Source organism: Gopherus flavomarginatus, chromosome 12 (genome assembly GCF_025201925.1).
Source record: "Gopherus flavomarginatus isolate rGopFla2 chromosome 12, rGopFla2.mat.asm, whole genome shotgun sequence".
Taxonomy (NCBI): Eukaryota; Metazoa; Chordata; order Testudines; family Testudinidae; genus Gopherus; species Gopherus flavomarginatus.
The window spans coordinates 22,609,863-22,627,711 of NC_066628.1; the positions used below are offsets into that span (position 1 = coordinate 22,609,863).

The 17,849-nt window shown below is 44.7% G+C and overlaps 2 protein-coding genes across 2 annotated transcripts; one reads left to right on the forward strand and one right to left on the reverse strand.

Annotated features, from left to right (window-relative positions):
• Nucleotides 1–5,065: 5,065 nt before the first annotated feature.
• Nucleotides 5,066–6,076, forward strand: LOC127032158 (olfactory receptor 14I1-like). Its single transcript, XM_050919168.1, has one exon. It carries the CDS (start codon nucleotides 5,066–5,068, stop codon nucleotides 6,074–6,076), a length of 1,011 nt encoding a protein of 336 aa, XP_050775125.1.
• Nucleotides 6,077–12,985: 6,909 nt separating this feature from the next.
• LOC127032159 (olfactory receptor 14A16-like) lies at nucleotides 12,986–14,248 on the reverse strand. Its single transcript, XM_050919169.1, has one exon. It carries the CDS (start codon nucleotides 13,808–13,810, stop codon nucleotides 12,986–12,988), a length of 825 nt encoding a protein of 274 aa, XP_050775126.1. The 5' UTR covers nucleotides 13,811–14,248.
• Between the last annotated feature and the right edge of the window lie 3,601 nt (nucleotides 14,249–17,849).

Genomic DNA, 17,849 nt, shown 5'->3' on the forward strand with positions numbered 1-17,849 from the left:
TAGAATTTTAGGTTGAATTTAGCAGCGTTACCTCGATTTAAGCCTGGACCCATCCACACAACGAAGCCCTTTTTTTCGACTTAAACGGCTCTTTAAATCGATTTCTTTACTCCATCTCCAGCGAGGGGATTAGCACTGAAATCGGCTTTGCCGAGTTGAGTTTGGGGTAGTGTGAATGCAATTCAATGGCATTGGCCTCTGGGAGCTATCCCAGAGTACTCCATTGTGACCACTCTGGACAGTGCTCTCAACTGAGATGCACTGGCCAGGTAGACAGGAAAAGGCCCATGAAATTTTGAATCTCATTTCCTGTTTAGGAAGCCTGTCAAGGTGAAGGTGAGTGCAGATCTCATCAGCACAGGTAACCAAGAAGGAGTCCTAGGATCTCAAAAGAGCTCCATCATTGACCGAACGGGAGATACAAGATCTGCTTGCCGTATGGGGAGATGAATCAGTGCTAGCTGAACTCTGTTGCCGTAAAGAAAATGCCAAAATATTAGAAAAAGTCTTAAAGGGCATGAAGGACAGAGGCCATAACAGGGACACACAGTAGTGCCACATGAAAATTAAGGAGCTAAGGCAAGCCTACCACAAATACTCAAGCTGGCCTGTTCTGATCTCTACTTTGGTGAAAATGTGGTTATTTCCTTTAACATATTCTTAGGCTTAAGCTGCTTTGGTTTTATAATTGTATCATATGTTCAGATCTTCCAAACAGTGCTGAGAATTCCCTCTGAGGACGGTCAGCATAAAGCGCTCTCCACCTGTCTTCCTCACTTCATTGTGGTCTCCTTGTTATTTTGCACCACTGTCTTTGCTTATGTGAAGCCCAATTCCCTCTCTCCATCAGGTCTGGATCTTGTGGTGGGTATGCTTTATTCCGTGGTGCCTCCTCTGATGAATCTGATCATCTACAGAATGAGGAATAAGGAGATCAAAGGCACCTTGAAGAAACTAACTGATTGGAGGTTATTCACCAGAAATAAAATTTCCAGATTTCTCCCATGACCATGGTTTCATTCTGTGTTTCCTTACAGATAAAATCAAATGATGACATTATTGTCTCCATGGGAAGGTGATGTGCAATCTTTTTTATACAAAATGCTGTGTTTACAGTGGTAATAATCCAGACTAAATTAACTGAAGTCAGTGGAGTTATTCTAGGTTTACATGAGTGTAAATCAGACAAGAATTGATTGATCAATCTAGCTATAAATGGCCAAAAAACAACAACGCTTTGTTAATACAGAGTTAAGGTTGCCCAGTGATAGTTCAGACCCTTCCAGAATATTGTGTTGTACATCAAAATTTAAACTTTGGAAAGCCAAGAAATAGAGAGTTAAGATACAAGCTCATAAAATCTTTACTCTGCCTCCAGGAGCTGATGATAGCCCCTTAGAATTCTCTCCACTAAACTCCAGTTGCAGTCATTGTGTTAGGTGTAGCTGACTTGAATGGTGGAGGGAGAAGAGTGGTATGTTTGTGATATGAGGAGCTTTGGGGATTAGTTGAGGAGCACCATAGAGCTGTGTTTGTAATATGGGGAGATCTGATCTCACCCCCGCACCCCATCTGTGACCAAAGGGAAGAGATGCATTTGTCCCTTGAGGGTCCTGTCTGCATCGTTTCAGTACAGAATTGTGTAGGTCATATCAGTAGCAGGGCCCTGGGGTCATCTTGTCAGTGGTGAGGGGGGATATGAGAGCAGGCTGTGGGTTTAATGAGGTATATGGGGAGTAGAGTTTAGGTGGTCTCCTGTGTGCAAGTGTGAAGGGGCTGTAAAAGTGGATGTAGTTAAATTGTACCAATATGGCATTCTGTGGGGGGAGCAGGCCCAGTGTTCAAGCATAGGACAAGCACAGGTAGCGCCTGTCCATCACAGTGACTAGGCAGAGCGGGAGTGTGGGTGTTAAGGGCATTGTGGGGCATTGTCCAAAGGGGGCAGAGTTAAGGTTATGTGGGCATTTACCTTACCTTACCTTAATTCTGTACGTCCAGGTTTTCAGAAGTTTGTGTTTTGCTGAACTGGACCTTCTGGATGGGCACGAGCTGTCACTGGGAGACATTAACTCTGTTTAAATGAAGTTTCTGGCTATTTAATTTCCTAGGTGTTTGAAGGGAAAGAAAACTGTTGGTAGGAGTAAGTGGTCCCTGTGGCGGCTGTAGATAGCAGTACATATGGATGACGAAAGAAACAAAAGGATCTTTTCAGAATCACCATGTTTTTCTGGACAGGAGCTGTATTATGTGCCTCTCTGGGTGCACCTCACATCCACCTCCAGAACCTCTCCATAAGTGCAGCACAAAGCTGAACACATCTATCTGCCAGTGAAGTGGCCTATTTATCTTAATGAGCTATTCTGAGCTGAGTGAGAACCCCTCCAGGAGATGGTGCAGCCTGAAACAATCGCTTTGAGAAGTTTGAACTGCTCCACTTGTACCAGCACCCCAGTGCCAGCAGGGTCTTCACAGTGTTGTTGGTGCACGCTCCACATGTGCCTCTTCTCAGCTTCACACTCCAAGGCGTGACACTTCCCTAGACCCGGCACACATGTTCCCAAGATTATGTGAGAGGAGCAGGGAGTGTTGGACCCCATATCTGAGAATCCCCTGATATTGGCCCAGACATGGGAGGGGAATGTGGGGATGTCCGGTGATCCTGTCCCCATTTTCCCCAAGGCTGCTGTCGCTCACCCTCATGTTACCCTCCCCCTCTCCTGACCCCAAAACCACCTCCTGACTCCCAACTCATCTCCTATCCACCCTCCTCATTTATCCTTCTCCCAATAATCACCCCTCCTCTCACTGCCCTTAAAACTCCTCTCTTCCTTTCTCACCAACTCTTCTATCCCCAATCATCCCCCCTCCCAGTGAGCATGTGCATGGGTTATGTATTTTCATTTAAAAAATAGTGTTGACACCTTCTCAATATTCGACTGTGCTAAAGTGACAATTCCCCAAGATTAGAAACCCTTCAACAGAGGCAGATGCCTCTGTTTTTAGTCACAGATTTCTGCCCAGGGTTAGATTTTAAGTCACAGGGCCTAGGTTTGTTGGCCAGAACATTCTTCTTTCACCAGCTATGGGGCTGCGAGTCAGAAACAGCTTTCATCCAGCTCCTCCTCTCGCCATGCACATGCACAGTGCAATCTGTTCGGCGCGACTCCAAGCACTGCAAAGGCTGATGTGCCTAACTGAGAACTAAACACTGTGGCTAATAACACTGTCACTTTATTTCCTCCTGAGGCCCAGTGGGTGGATTGCACTCTGCTGGGGTGGCCTTTGAGCTTTGGAGACCCTGGTGTGAGGATCTGAGCCTCGGTTTGATCTCTAGCTGTGAGCAATAAATCAGCACCAAAATGCACCAACTATAAGAAAAGTTAGAAAAACTCCACTGCAGTCAACTGATTTCCCTCTCACTCACCCTAGTGCAAATCAGGAGTAACCCCACTTGAGTCAATGGGCCTGATTCCGCTGTCACTCATCTCAGGGTAAGTCCATGGTGTTATGCTGGAGTATGTCTGGTTTCAGGGAGAGAAGATTCACGCCCTTTGACTCCAAATTCTGCCACATCCTCCACCCCCTGAATGTTCTTACTCTAGTCCCTGAGTGTCTCCTTTCCTCTGCCTCACAGAGCCCAGACACCCAAACAACCCCCTCAGCCCTTAATGCCCTCCATACCCTCTTACAACCCTCCAATTCATGGACACTTTCAGTCCCTGTTCTTTGAGATTCCCCCTCCCACGGCCAGAACCAATTCTCCACCCAGAGTTCCTGACTCAGCTTCCTCAGAGATCGCAGCTGAACCCCTCTTCCCACTAGTCCCCTCCTCTGCTCAGCCTCACTCCCCTGATATGGCCCCAGCCCCAGAGAATAACCCCCCAACCCTGCTTCCTTCTGTCCCGCCTCCAAACACCAGACATTCTCTCCTGCTTCACTCCATTGGCCAGCTTTGGCCACCACTTCCTTCCCACACCACTGTCCTCCTTCCTCTGCCTGGCCCTCTCTAGAGCTGCGGGGGGGGTGGGGCGTTCAGTCCCTCATCCCATTTATTCAATCAGCTCTCAGCCAAGTCTGCCGAAGGAGGGAAGCAGGAAGTGCTCATCTGCAGAGTAGATCCCTGTCTGCTAGGAACTGCAGAGACCCAGCAACTCAGGACATTCAGCGAAGGGACACGACAGCGGCTGCTGGATAATACAGTGATGGGGACATGTGAGAGAGGGATAAGCAAACAATCCTGGCAGCGGGTGCATAGATAGTTAGATAGATAGATAGATAGATAGATATGACCGATGATTCCTAACACTGGAGGCTCAAATGCATCACAAGCTGGGAAAAATTCCACAAAGACCAGCACAGTAAGTTTACCATTTCAATTAAATATGTCAGAGCATTAATATACAGGGCTAATTTAAGAACATAAATTTGAATTATGTTTAGAATTCCTTAAGACTTTTGCTATCAAGTCAATCAACCATTTAGAGCCTATCAGTGGGTTTTTTTTTATCCCCAAAAAGTTGGGTTTTCATAGACTCCCCAAAATCTCCAATTTTTCATGTTTTGGCAAGTGAGAAACAAACATTTTTTGCAGCAAAACTAATTTTATTCTGCCTAGATCAACCCAAAAAAATGAGTTTTCAGTTTTCCTATGTGTATATATAGAAAGTCTCAGGTATCCTCAAATATATTTCACGGATACTTCATATTATATACATATATATATGAAGTATCTGTGAAATATATTTGAGGATACCTAAGACTTTCTATGAAAATTTGATTAATTGAAAACACAATTTTCCTTTGAAAACAATTTAAGTAGAAAATTTCTGACCACGCATAATTGGAAACTGAGCTTTAAGAAAGTCTGAGGAATGCAAATATTGTCCAATAATACTGTAATTTCAAAGCCATACATTCTATTTCATCTCTTTTTATTTGCAGCCATTGGTTCATACTGTTAGTTATGCCTAGGGATCCAGCAAGGCCTATACTGACTGCAGCCGAACCCTGGCCATTGCCCTTGTCCTTCCCTTCACAGCCATCACATGATGTACTGAGGAAGAAAATGTCCAACCAAATCACCGTGACCAAGTTCCTTCTCTTGGGATTCTCTGACATTCGGAAGCTGCAGATTTTGCATTTCATGGTGTTTCTAGGGATTTACCTGGTAGCCCTGATTGGGAATCTTCTCATCATCAAAACCCTATCCCTCGACCACCATCTTCACACCCCCATGTATTTCTTCCTGATGAATCTGTCCATGCTAGATCTTGGCTGCATCTCCATTGTCGACCCCAAGTCCATGGCCAATTCCCTCATGACCACCAAGATCATTTCATATTACGGATGCATCATCCAAGTCTTTTTCTTCCTTTTCTTTGCTACAGCTGAACCTCCCTTACTAATCATCATGGCGTACGACTGGTACATTGCCATCTGCCAACCACTGCACTACAAGTCAATGATGAACAGGAGAGCTTGTGTCCAAATGGCAGCCAGTATCTGGATCAGCGGTGTTCTCAATTCTGCACTGCACACTGGGAACAGGTTTGCAATAATCTTCTGGGCAGACAATGAGATGGAGCAGTTCTTCTGTGAAACCCTACAACTCCTCAAACTTGCCTCCTATGACTCATATATCAGAGAAATTGGGGCTATTGCCTTTAGTGTGTACTTTGCCTTAAACTGCTTTTTTAATATATATAAAATTGTGTCTTATATTTTGATCCTCAAAACAGTGCTGAGAATTTCCTTTGAGAAGGGCCAGCATAAAGCCTTCTCCACCTGCATCCTTGACCTCATTGTGGTCTCCATGTTTGTTTGCACTGCTAGTTTTACCTCTATTAAATCCACCTCCAGTTCAGTCTCAGGTCTTAATCTCATTGTGGCTGTTGTGTATTCCGTGGTGCCTCCCATGATGAATCCGATCATTTATAGCATGAGGAACAAGGATATCAAAGCTGCCCTATGGAAAATGATTGGGTCAAGGCTATTCTCCAAAAAAATAAAATGGCCATCTTTCTCCCATGACCATCATCTCATTCTGTGTTTCTTTATAAATATAATCAACTGTTGACATTATTGTCTCCATGAGAACATAACGTGCAATCCGTTTGCGCACACTGAGGTATTTACACTGGTGTAAATATCTAGAAAAACTGCACTCGGGTCAATGGAGTTACTATAAATTTACACCTATATAAATATCCTGTGTTCACACGTTGGCCAATGTCAGATGCTTCAGAGAGAATGAACAGAACAGGATAATTATTGAGTGACCCATCCTATGTTGTCCAATTCCAGCATCTGGCATCCAGAGGCTTAGAGACACCCAGAGCACAGGGTTGCATCCCTGACCCTCATGGTTAATAACCATTGACGGATCTATCCTCCATGAATTTATCATGTCTCACTATCCATCCATCTCCATACATACCCCTCCATCTATTGATCAATCGATCAGTCTGAGGATGTTGTTCTGCCACCCATCACCATGGTATCAGAGCACTTTCCACATAAAAACAGTTACCACATCAAAGTCACACCTGGGGTCTCTGGCTCTTCTCCTTTTTTCAGGGTGGGGAGTAAAAATTCTGCCCCTGCTGCAGCCCCGAGGCCAGAGGAGCTCTCTGCCCCCACTACTGACCGAAGAGCTGTCAGCCTCTACCATGGCCAGGAGGCTCAAGGTGTCAGCTGCTGCCTCCAGCAGCAGGGCTCTTTTGCTACAATGGACCTGTGGCTTTAACGAACAAATGCCTTGGATCCCCAGGGGTTGGTTATAGCGAAGATATGCTGTATTTTGCTGGTTGATTGATTTGTTTCTTTGTTCCAGATGTTTTTGGTGGGTGAGGGTTTGGAGGGCGAGGTACGTTTGATTGGAGGGGAGTATCCATTTAATGTCATCAAGTATCGGGTACTAACAGATCAGGCCCTAGACGGAGCACACACCTATCTTCCACTGGTTTGTGGACCTAGCAGACACAGGGGCCTGCCTGACTGGACTTAAGCATCTCTCTGTAAGCTAGCATACACTCCTCTCCTCAGCCTTTCCCATCGGCTAGCTCAGGCGCCTCCTCTCCTAGCATGCTGGATTTTGTGACTCCCATTCTTAAGTGTCTGTCTCTCTCTATCAGTTGTATAGGGAGTCCAGGGGCCTGACTCAGGCTGTGTGACCCTATTGTTGTCCCAGTGATTTTCTAGGTGCCTAAAAGCTGGTGTTGCTGCACTGTGGGTCACCACGCCTGGTTCTCTTTATGGATCCAGGCCCCAGGGGGTATTTAGTCATCTAGTGGGTTTTTCAAAAGCAATTAGGCATCTAACTCTCATTGAAATCAATAAGTTTTGGACACCTATATCCTTTAGAAAAACCTGCCATGCACCTAAACACCTTTGAAAACCAGGCCTTAGGTGATGAAGTGCAGGTGTCTATACTGGGCAATGATACCCTGGGATGCAGCTATGGGACCATTGACTCATGATCTTCGATATCCACCAGAGATCCTAGAATCACAGAAATGCCAGGTTGGGAGGGATTGGAAGTCTCTTGTTAGTTATGTCATTAATAGAGAGCCCTGGAGAACTAAATCCTTCTTTGTACCTATAAGGCAAGTGCACTTCTCCAGGCAGTGTAGCTGACATGTAGATGTGAGGACTCACCCCTGCGGTGCCTCCTGCTGGTGACTCCTGGGAATTAGCTCAGTTCCAGCTCCGGAGCGCCCTCTGCAGGCTGGTGATCTGCCTGTCCTCTGGCTCCCGAGTCTGTCCCTGGACCTGTTGCCCTTTTATCTGGGATGCTGCCCCTGGCAGTAACCCCTCAGTCTTAGGGTCTCCCCTCCTCAGGGAACCCCCACCCACTATTCCCACCTTGCCTCAATATACGGCTACTGCCAGTCATTGTCTAGCCCCCATACCTTGGGGCAGACTGCAGTATCAGCCACTCATCACTGGCAAGGTTGGATTTAGACCTGCTGCCTTGGTCTTCCCCTGGGCTGCCCCCTGCAACTCCCAGTACCTTTTAGCCCAATGCTAGGCTGCAGCCTGGGTCTTTCCAGGCTGGAGCTCCTCAGCTCCTCTGCCTTTCCCCAGCCCTGCTTCACTCAAATACTTTGTGTCTAGCCCCCTGCAGCCAGGCCCTTCTCCCTCTACACACAGAGGGAAACTGCCTGGGCTCCTGGCTCACAGCATTTTTTCAGTTGTGGCCTGATTGGGGTGTGGCCCAGCTGCAGCCACTTCCCAATCAGCCCAGCTTAGTATCTCCCAGCCACAACCTTCCTCTAGGGCTGTTTTAAGCTCTTCAGAGCAGGAGCAGGGTAAGCTCCCTGATACAGACATCTAACCTGAAGGCATCATGTCTAGGGAGAAGACAGGAGATTGGTCTAAGAACAGAGCTGTAATTTTCTAAGAGTCCTAGGGTGTCAAGTTCCCCAGGACTCCTTTAACTCCATTAGGCCTTACTCCAGAAGGGAGCCACAATGTTCACTGTTGGACAATATACCCACCATCAGTGCCTCTGGGGCAGAATGCAGGAGATCCAATTTGTTAGAACTTCTTCCTGGTAGAGGAGATGTCTAGGAAGCTGAGCTGTTTGGGAGTGGTGGGCATGGCGTGTAGCTGGCTATTCATTTGGTTTTAAGCTGGATAAAACTCTTTTTGTGTGGTTTGTCCCATGTCTGGTACTGAAAGAAAATCAGACATAGTTTTGTCCAGTATCATGGATGAGAGACGCATGCAAGATCACACTGGCAGGAAGGGCCATGAGGTAGGGGCGGGACCACAGTTTTTCCAGAAGTAGCAGAATGTCAGGTGTGATGTTGCTTTCTAGAAATAATAAGCCCCATAATGCTTTATAGAAATATGCTTATAAGTGTAAATATGATAGGACTGGAATATGTTTTATGTTAGATGTGCCATGTAACATATCTCTGCAAAGGTTATAATCTGCTGAATATATTCATCTTATTTACATGCATGTATCATTTTGTATTTGAACTTATGAATATTGGCTGTGTACTTGTCTGATTTTAAGTAGCCTCAGTGAAGCAGTTGGTCAGCATCTTGAGAAAAGACTATTCTGAGTAAGTGCCCAGTCAAGAAACACTTAAGCAAACAATGAACTCTGAGAAACATCAATCCACTGCTGAGCTTTCCTGGGAATGTGGCATCGTCCGGTAAAGTTCTGAGTCATGCATGGACATGTGACTTGTCCATGTGAATCCAAAACTTCATCTTGCTACTGGACCCTGCACAGGAGAGGAGAAGGGGTTTCCACCCACAAGAGAAATTCCATTTAAGCCCCTGGAAACCCTCCATTCTGTCTTCAGCTGGCTCAAGAGATAGCCTCTTCACCCCTGTAGGATACCTGAAAGAAACTCGAACAATAGATAGTAACCACAGGGGTGTGAGTAATTGCTGAACCCAGACTAGAAGGAGGCTAGTCTGTAAAAGAAGCTTACTGGAACATCTCTGAGGGTGAGATTTCATCAGGAGTCACTTTCTTACTATATTAGGGTTAGACTTGTGTGTTTTGTTTATTTTGCTTGGTAATTCACTTTGTTCTGTCTGTTATTTCTTGGAACCACTTAAATCCTACTTTTTGTTTTTAATTCAATCACTTTTGACTTATTAATTAACCTAGAGTATGTATTTATATCTGAGGAAAGGGGCAAACAGCTGTGCATATCTCTCTATCAGCATTATAAAAGGTGAACAATTTATGATTTTATCCTTTATAAACTTTATACAGGGTAAAATGGATTTATTTGGGGGTTGGACCCCATTCAGAATTGGGTATTTGAGTGTTGAAGAAAGGAGCACTTCTTGAGCTGTTTTCAGTTAAGCCTGCAGCTTTTGGCGGATGTGGTTCAGACATGGGTAGGTGTTTTTAGCAGTCAAGTGTGTCTGGCTCAAACCAGGCAAGGCATTGAAGTCCCAAGCTGGCAGAGAAGACAGAGTCATGAGTCATCCAGTAGGTGGCAGTTCCCTGTGATCCAACCTGTCAGATCCGCTATTCTGGGAATGTGTCAGTGGCCAACCTAGTTGAGGGAAGAGCTAGGAAAAATTTTTTAAAGTCTTTGGAAGATTGTTTAACTCAGCTAAAGACATAGCAGCATCTGTCATGACAAGCATTTCCCATTGACAAGATACTTTGTCCATCTCTACCAATCAGAGCTGAGAGCAAAACATCCCCTCGCCCATGCCATGCATCTTTGGTCTCCAGGGTACAGAGGGACTAGGAATGGGCATGTCTGAGATGATCTGTGAATAAAACTCCCTCTCCTCTCACTAAGGAGACCCTCCTCATTTAGGTCTTACTCCCACTGCTGTTCTGCAGTTGCTTGGTAGACAATAACAGCCTCTGATTAGTGCAGGAATAAGGTCGTCTGGAGTTCTCAGGCCACTTCTGCGTATGCGAGAGTCACCATCTAAGCTAGGCTGGCACCTGGGGAACTCAACCAGAGACATCTAGGGCCCAAAGTATGAGCTTCTACAGCTTGAACTGAACAGCCAGTCTGCCTGACAACCACTGGAACAGCCCGCTATCCTGTAGGTGGAGCACAGAGAGGCCTCATAACACGCATTGCCAATGAGTGGGGTTTAAACAATGACAATGCGCGGCTGCAGAGGTCAAGGGCTTCATCTGAGCTGGAGTCACCTCCTCCAGCCAGCAGAACAGGGCATCACAGACAGTTGTACTAATACAGCTCTATCATAAACAGATGGTTAAGGGTTAATGTCTCTTTTACGTGTAAAGGGTTAAGAAGCTCAGTGAACCTGGCTGACACCTGACCAGAGGACCAAAGGGGAGACAAGATACTTTCAAATCTTGGTGGAGGGAAGTCTTTGTTTGTACTGTTCGTTTTGTTCGTTGTTCGCTCTTGGGGCTAAGAGGGACCAGAAGTACACCCAGGTGTTCCCAATCTTTCTGAATCAGTCTTTCATGTTTCAAAATTGTAAGTATAGCCAGGCAAGGCGGATTAGTCTTATGTTTGTTTTCTTAACTTGTAAATATACCTTTTGCTGGAAGGATTTTTACCTCTGTTTGCTGTAACTTTGAATCTCAGGCTGGCGGGGGGAGTTCCTCTAGGCTATATGAATCTGAATACCCTGTAAGCATTTTCCATCCTGATTTTACAGAGATAATTTTTACCTTTTCTTTCTTTAATTAAAACCTTTCTTTTTAAGAACCTGATTGATTTTTCCTTGTTCTGGAATCCAAGGGATTGAGTCTAAACTCACCAGGGATTGGTGGAGGGAAAAGGAAAGGAATGGTTAATTCCTCTTTATTTTAAGATCCAAGGAGTTTGGATCTGTGTAGCTTCCCAAGGCAACCCAGGGAGGGGAAAGTCTGGGGGGGGGGAAAGGAGAGGGGATAGTTTATTTCTCCTTGTTTTAAGACCTAAGGGATTTGGGTCTTGGGTTCCCCAGGGAAGGTTTTGGGGGAACAGGAAGTGTGCCAAACACTATATTTTGGCTGGTGGCAGCATACCAAATTTAAGCTAGTAATTAAGTGATCATGCAGGTCCCCACTTTTTGGACCCTAAAGTTCAAAGTGGGGAAAAAACCCTTGACAACAATGCGCAGCTGCAGAGGTCATGGGCTTCATCTGAGCTGGAGTCACCTCCTCCAGCAGCAGGACAGGGCATCACAGACAGTTGTACTAATACAGCTCCATGGGCTCTACTGGAGACTAGATGGTTCTGTGCCCGAGGCCCCCTTAATGGCAGGGAAATGATTTAGATACACCCAGAAAATCCTGGCAAATAACCAGCACCACATGCTGCCGAGGAAAGTGAACACTTTACACCACCACCCCTATGGTCCCTGCCAATTTGACCAGGGAGGAAATTCCTTCCTGATACCCACATGGTGATCAGTTAGACCCTGAGCATGTGGGCAAGAACCGCCAGGCAAAAACCCGAGAAAGAGAGAATGGCTCAGTGTCAGGTCAGAGCCCTGGCACATCCCACCCAAAGTCCCATTTCCAGCCAGGGCTGCCAAATACTTCAGAGATTTGAAAAAAACCTCCCAGAATACACTGGGTCAGGCGGAGGAATCCCTTCCTGACCCCTGACATTGGCCAGATGAATCCCTGAAGCATGAGCTTTTAAGAACATAAGACATGCCCCTCAAGTAATCCCCAATGTTGCTGAGCTCTGCCCTCCACCATCACAAGCAGCCCCATCATACAATCCCACTAAGACATCTGTTCAATTCTGTCTTAAAATGAATTTTGTGTTTTGCCCCCCAAAACTCCCATTGGCAGGCTGCTCCAGAACCTCACCCCACTGGTAGTTAGAAACCTTCCTGTAATTTCTAGCCAGTCTCTCCATCTCTCACGCCTGAATATGCACATGAGACAGATTGACATAGGCTGGCTCCTTGTCCCCCTTTCGTGGTTAGGCCATGAATGGTGGTTTATAAGACAATGGACCCACTCCCCAGATAATGGCAATGGATATACATTTCCTTTGGAGGCAATAGGTCAGATGCTGCAAATTGCTTTAGTGCCACCAGAGTCAATGGAACGACGGTGGTGTGTTGAAGATCTACCCGAAATGTCTTCTCATCTACTCCAGTCTTACACCAGTCTGACTCCTTTGGTTCCAACGAAGCCACTCCTGATTTATACAAACAGGCAAGCAAGACAACTCCCATCATTGTTTTCGGTAGCCATGGAATGGGTACAAGTAGCCAAGTAGTGTAACAGATATTGTTTTGGCATAGAATGAAAGTCTGATTCCTCTCGTGCACACAATTTATACTCATTTACGCCACAACTGGTCCAGATTTTCTACTGGTGTAAATCACTCCAGTGGCAGTGACATCTGCATAATAAATCTGGATTTGCATTGGTGCAACTGAGGTCAAAATCAGACCTGGTTGTGTGCAAGCTGTGCAGTCATGGAAATAACAGACATTAAACAAACAGATACTAAGTAAGCAAACTTTAATTAGAGAAAGACAGAAAATTAATTCTTCAGACATTTTATTCTTGGGTGAATAATCTCCAACCAGTCAGTCTCCTCAGGGCAACTTTGATCTCCTTGTTCCTCATGCTGTAGATAATTGGATTCATGATTGGTGGCAATACGGAATAGAGAATTGCCACCACAAGATCCAGAGCAGATGGTGAGTTGGAGGTGGATTTCAGGTAGGCAAAGGCCCCACTGCAAACAAACAAGGACACCACAGTGAGGTGAGGAAGGCAGGTGGATAGGGCTTTATACCGGCCTTGCTCAGAGGGGATCCTGAGCACTGATTTGAAGATCTGAACATACGACAAAATGATAAAAACAAAGCAGCCTAAGACTAAACATACTGTAAAGGCAAGAACCCCAATTTCACTTAGATATGAATCGGAACAGGTGAGCTTCAGCAGCTGAGGGATTTCACAGAAGAACTGATCCACCATGTTGCCTCCACAGAAGAGCAATGCAAATGTGTTCCCGGTGTGTAGCACAGAGAAGAGAATCCCACTGATCCAGGCACCAGCTGCCATTTTGACACAAGCTCTGCTGTTCATCAGTGCCTCATAGTTCAGTGGTTGGCAGATGGCAACATATCTGTCGTATGCCATGATGGTGAGAAGGGAAAAATCCGCTCCCAGCAAGAAGAGAAGGAAAAAGATTTGGGCAACACACCCAGCATAGGAAATGGACATGATGTTCATGAGGGAGTTGGCCATGGATTTGGGGACAATGACAGAGATGGAGCCGAGGTCTACGATGGACAGATTCATCAGGAAGAAGTACATGGAGGTGTGAAGGTGGTGATTGAAGGCTATGGCCATGAAAAAAAGAATATTCCCCATCAGGGATGCCAGGTAAATCACTAGAAACACCACAAAGTGCAAAATTTGCAGCTCCCGAAAATCAGAGAATCCCAGGACAAGGAACTTGGTCACGATGGTTCAGTTGGATATTTTCTTTCTCAGGACATGGTGTGATGTCTGCAGAAGGAAAGAAAAGAGCAAAGGCCAGCATTAGATCAGTAAAATAACTCTCCTTTTTAAAAACCATCCTAATTTCATTGAGTCAGACCTTTAGCTTGTGAAGATTGGTGTAATATGGGAATGAGAATGGTGAAAACAGTAGAAAATAATAGAGTTACTCCTGGTTTACACTGGGATGAGAGAAAATAGAATCATCTCAATGGACTCCAGTGGAGTTACTCCTGATTTACTCCAGGATGATGGAGAGAAGAAATAGGAGCAATTCCTTTTGAGGTATTTGTATACCTCCGTCACCCAGATGTGCGCAATCTCTGGATAACATTGTATAAATGTTACTATCTTCAGTTTATCGAGGGGATCTGGAGGTTTCACTGGTCCAATTCTGTTGTCAGAGCACTGCTGTGAATGTGGGGTAAGTTCACTGAATACCATGGAATTACCCTCCATTTAAACTGCTCTAATGGGAGCACTATCTCACAGGGAGGAGACCAAACCCAGCCAGAATTATGCAGTATACTCAAGTCAGGAATACAGCTCAGGAGATCCGATGCTCCGTCCTCCGTTTTAGCCTGATTTCCACGCTTGCTGTTGGAGACAGACCTTCTGGTTCCTCTCCTGATACTCTTACCACTCAACTCAACACTCTCCCAGAGCTTGGAAGAGAACCCAGGAGTCCTGACTCCCCGTTGGCCCCTTCTCTAACCCACTAAATGCAACAAGCCTCCTGGAGATGGAAATACAGGCCAGGAGTTCTGGCTCTACCCACTGGACTCAACTCCCTCACAGAACTGGGAACACAAGTGAGGTATCATGACTTGCAGTCCTCTCCACAAACCACTACATCAGACTGCATCTCCACCTCTCTCCCAGTAACTCTCCACTGCCTTCAGGAATGATTGTGCGATTGACAATGGAGAGTCATTGGGCTAGCAAACATGCATGAGAGTGATTCTCCAGAGTGGTACTTGGGGCACTCACCTGGTATTTGGAAGAGCCGAGTTCAAGTCCCGCTCCAATGACTATTTTATTATTGATAGAAAATGGAGCAACTACAACAGGAGTAGGGTAACCAGATGTTCCGATTTTATAGGGATAGTCCCAATTTTGGGGTCTTTTTCTTATACAGGCTCCTATTACCCCCAACCCCTCGTCCCAATTTTTCACACTTTTTGTCTAGTCACCCTAAACAGGAGAGACTGAGACAGTCTCATTTCAGAACAGCCCATAGCCTAGTGGTGCAGGCACTGTCCTGTAAAGTGGGAATTCAAATAACTTATCATCAGCTAGAGAGAGGGAATGAATCTGAGTCTGTCACAGGCCAGCTGAGTGCCTTAACCACTCAGCTTCAAGTTATGAGGGGTGCTTGTCCCACAGTCTTTATGAGAGACAGAAATAGAACCTCCAGATCTGGTTCCTCCCCTCTACACACTGGACTGAACTTCCTCCCAGAATCACACATAAAACTCAGGAGTTCTGGCTCTTAGTCCTCACTGCTTTTACCCATTAGGCCTGACTCCCTTTCCAGGGCTGAGGATAGAACCCAGGAGTCCTGGCACCTAGTCGTCACTATTTTAACACACTTGACCCAAGTGCCTTTTCAGCAAGCTAGTAGACAGAAGTAAAAATAATCTGAGAACTAGACACAAACAGATGATGTATGATAGATAGATTGATAGATAGATAAATGTAACAACAAACTAACAGAGAGATGCAAGTAAGAAAAGAATAAATACAGATAGTAATACAAATGTGGATAGAGAAGTAAAAACAAACTAATTGAAAGAGAAAAGTACAAACAGACAGATAGACTCCAATAACAAGAAACTAATGTACAGAGAGAAAAATAACAATGAGCTGAAAGTGTTTGTCACAATTTTTGGAAAATTTTAATGTAAATTCCTCAATCCATTCTAAATATATTGTGTGCCAATTTCATCAATTCCCCCAGTCCCAAGAGAAGAAAACTGAGGAACAAATATTTTGCCTCCTCTTTTCTAAGGTAAATGCTTTGGACTGCCTCAGTTTTTCATGCCCAAATTGACCTAAGAGTGAAACTATAAAAAATATCTTTGGTCACTTACTATTTCTTCCTTAAAGTGAACCTCTGTAATCCCCAAATATATTTCAGCGCAATAGAAAACTTACGGTGCCGGTCTGTGTGTGGAATGCTCCCAGACTGAGATGTCTTTTCTCCACCAGCAACAGACTGCAATTGATTGTTCCTCTCTCTCTAGCCCTATACACATACTTCTATCGATCAATCTCTCTGTCTAGTGCCCCATCCCTGTATTATAAAAGGCCATTCCCATATCGCAGGGAGGCTGAGCTGCTGGAAATACACTGAGATCTGTGCTGTCCGTGGATGAGCTGTGTGTCAAAAACACGAGTGATGCAGGAAGGTGATTTATCCATATCTGTTTTCTAAGGGCTTGTGGGACTCACTCCCTGGCGCCCTCAACAGTCCAGTGGCAAAGGTTCATTTCTCTTGCCCTGTACTTCCCTGAAGAGTTTTTAGAAATTAAAATAATCACAATTACAAAGAGGCAGCAGTGTCTAGAGGAAAGATTGTGAGGCAAACACTGCGGGCACACAAGACTGTACTCCAGACATCTGGCATCAATTACTAGCCCTGCCACTGACCTACTGTGTTACCTTGGGGAAGTCATTCCCTGGGGCTGTCTTTCCCCTCTTGTCTTTTCTACTGTAAGCTCCTTAGGGCAGAGAGTGTGTCTTACTTAATATTATGGACCTCTCATATCAGGTTCAAATATAAGATAATTAATTAATTAAAAAACTAAGGTCCAAGGTGTCCTGAGATCTGATCCCAACTATTCCTCTGGCTTTGTTCAGTCCCTTCACCGCTCCATTCCTCAGTTTGTCATCCATCCAATGGAGATAATAATTATAACATGGAGGATAATTCATAATTAGTAGAGATACTCGAAAATATCTTCCTGTCAAAACATCTTTTTGAAGAAAAATTTCTTGTTATTGAAATTAATCTTGGTGTGGAGAAAATTCATTTTGAAATCGTTATTCTACAGGATTTTGTTTGTTGGTTGTGGGAAGTTGTTTGGGGGTTTATTTTTATGAAAACCTGGAGATGGAAAACTCTTTGGTATACTTTTTCAGGGTTTGCGGGAAAGTTTTCAATCTTTTCCCAAAACTAAAACATATTTACCATAAACTGGCATTTTTACTAGAGAAGTTTATTGAAAAGCAAACGCTTTTCAGTCTGCAGTTTCATTTTTTTGCCCAGCACCCCATACATAAGCAATATTATGGAATGTTTCTATTGAAACAAAACCTTGACATTTCCCACTAAAATATAATTTTGATTTTTGGTCAGCTTTAATAATGAGTAATTAAAACTAAATTAAATGCATTTGAGTTGATGAGGGTGCAACATTCATTGTAATTTTATTTGACAGCATCTGCTTGTCATAGGAAATTTCTAACAGGGTAAGATGTTTGGATCATCCAGTCCGGTATTCTGTCCCTGATAGTGGCCAGTACCAACTGATTCAGAGGAAAGTCTAAGGCCTGGTCTACACTAGTCTGTTATTTCGGAATTAGCCGAGTTAATTTAAAAAAAAAATAGATTGCGTCCACATGACCATACCAGCTTTTTCAATTTAAAGGGCTCTTTAAATCAATTTCTGTACTCCACCTTGTCAAGTGGAATAGCACTTAAATCGAGATTGCAATCCCCGGTTAAAGGTATTGTGGATGCAATTCAAGGTTTTGGCCTCCAGGAGGTATCCCAGAATGCTCATTTCTGACCTCTCTGGACAACACTCTCAACTCCGATACAGTAGCCAGCTGGGCAGGAAAAGCCCCGGGAACTTTTAAATTTCATTTCCTGTTTGGTCACCATCAGCACATGTAACCATCAGCA

Excerpts from the sequence above, each read along its gene's own strand:
- LOC127032158 (XM_050919168.1), top strand. The coding sequence starts at position 5,066 with ATGTCCAACCAAATCACCGTGACCAAGTTCCTTCTCTTGGGATTCTCT.
- LOC127032159 (XM_050919169.1), bottom strand. The coding sequence starts at position 13,810 with ATGGGGAATATTCTTTTTTTCATGGCCATAGCCTTCAATCACCACCTT.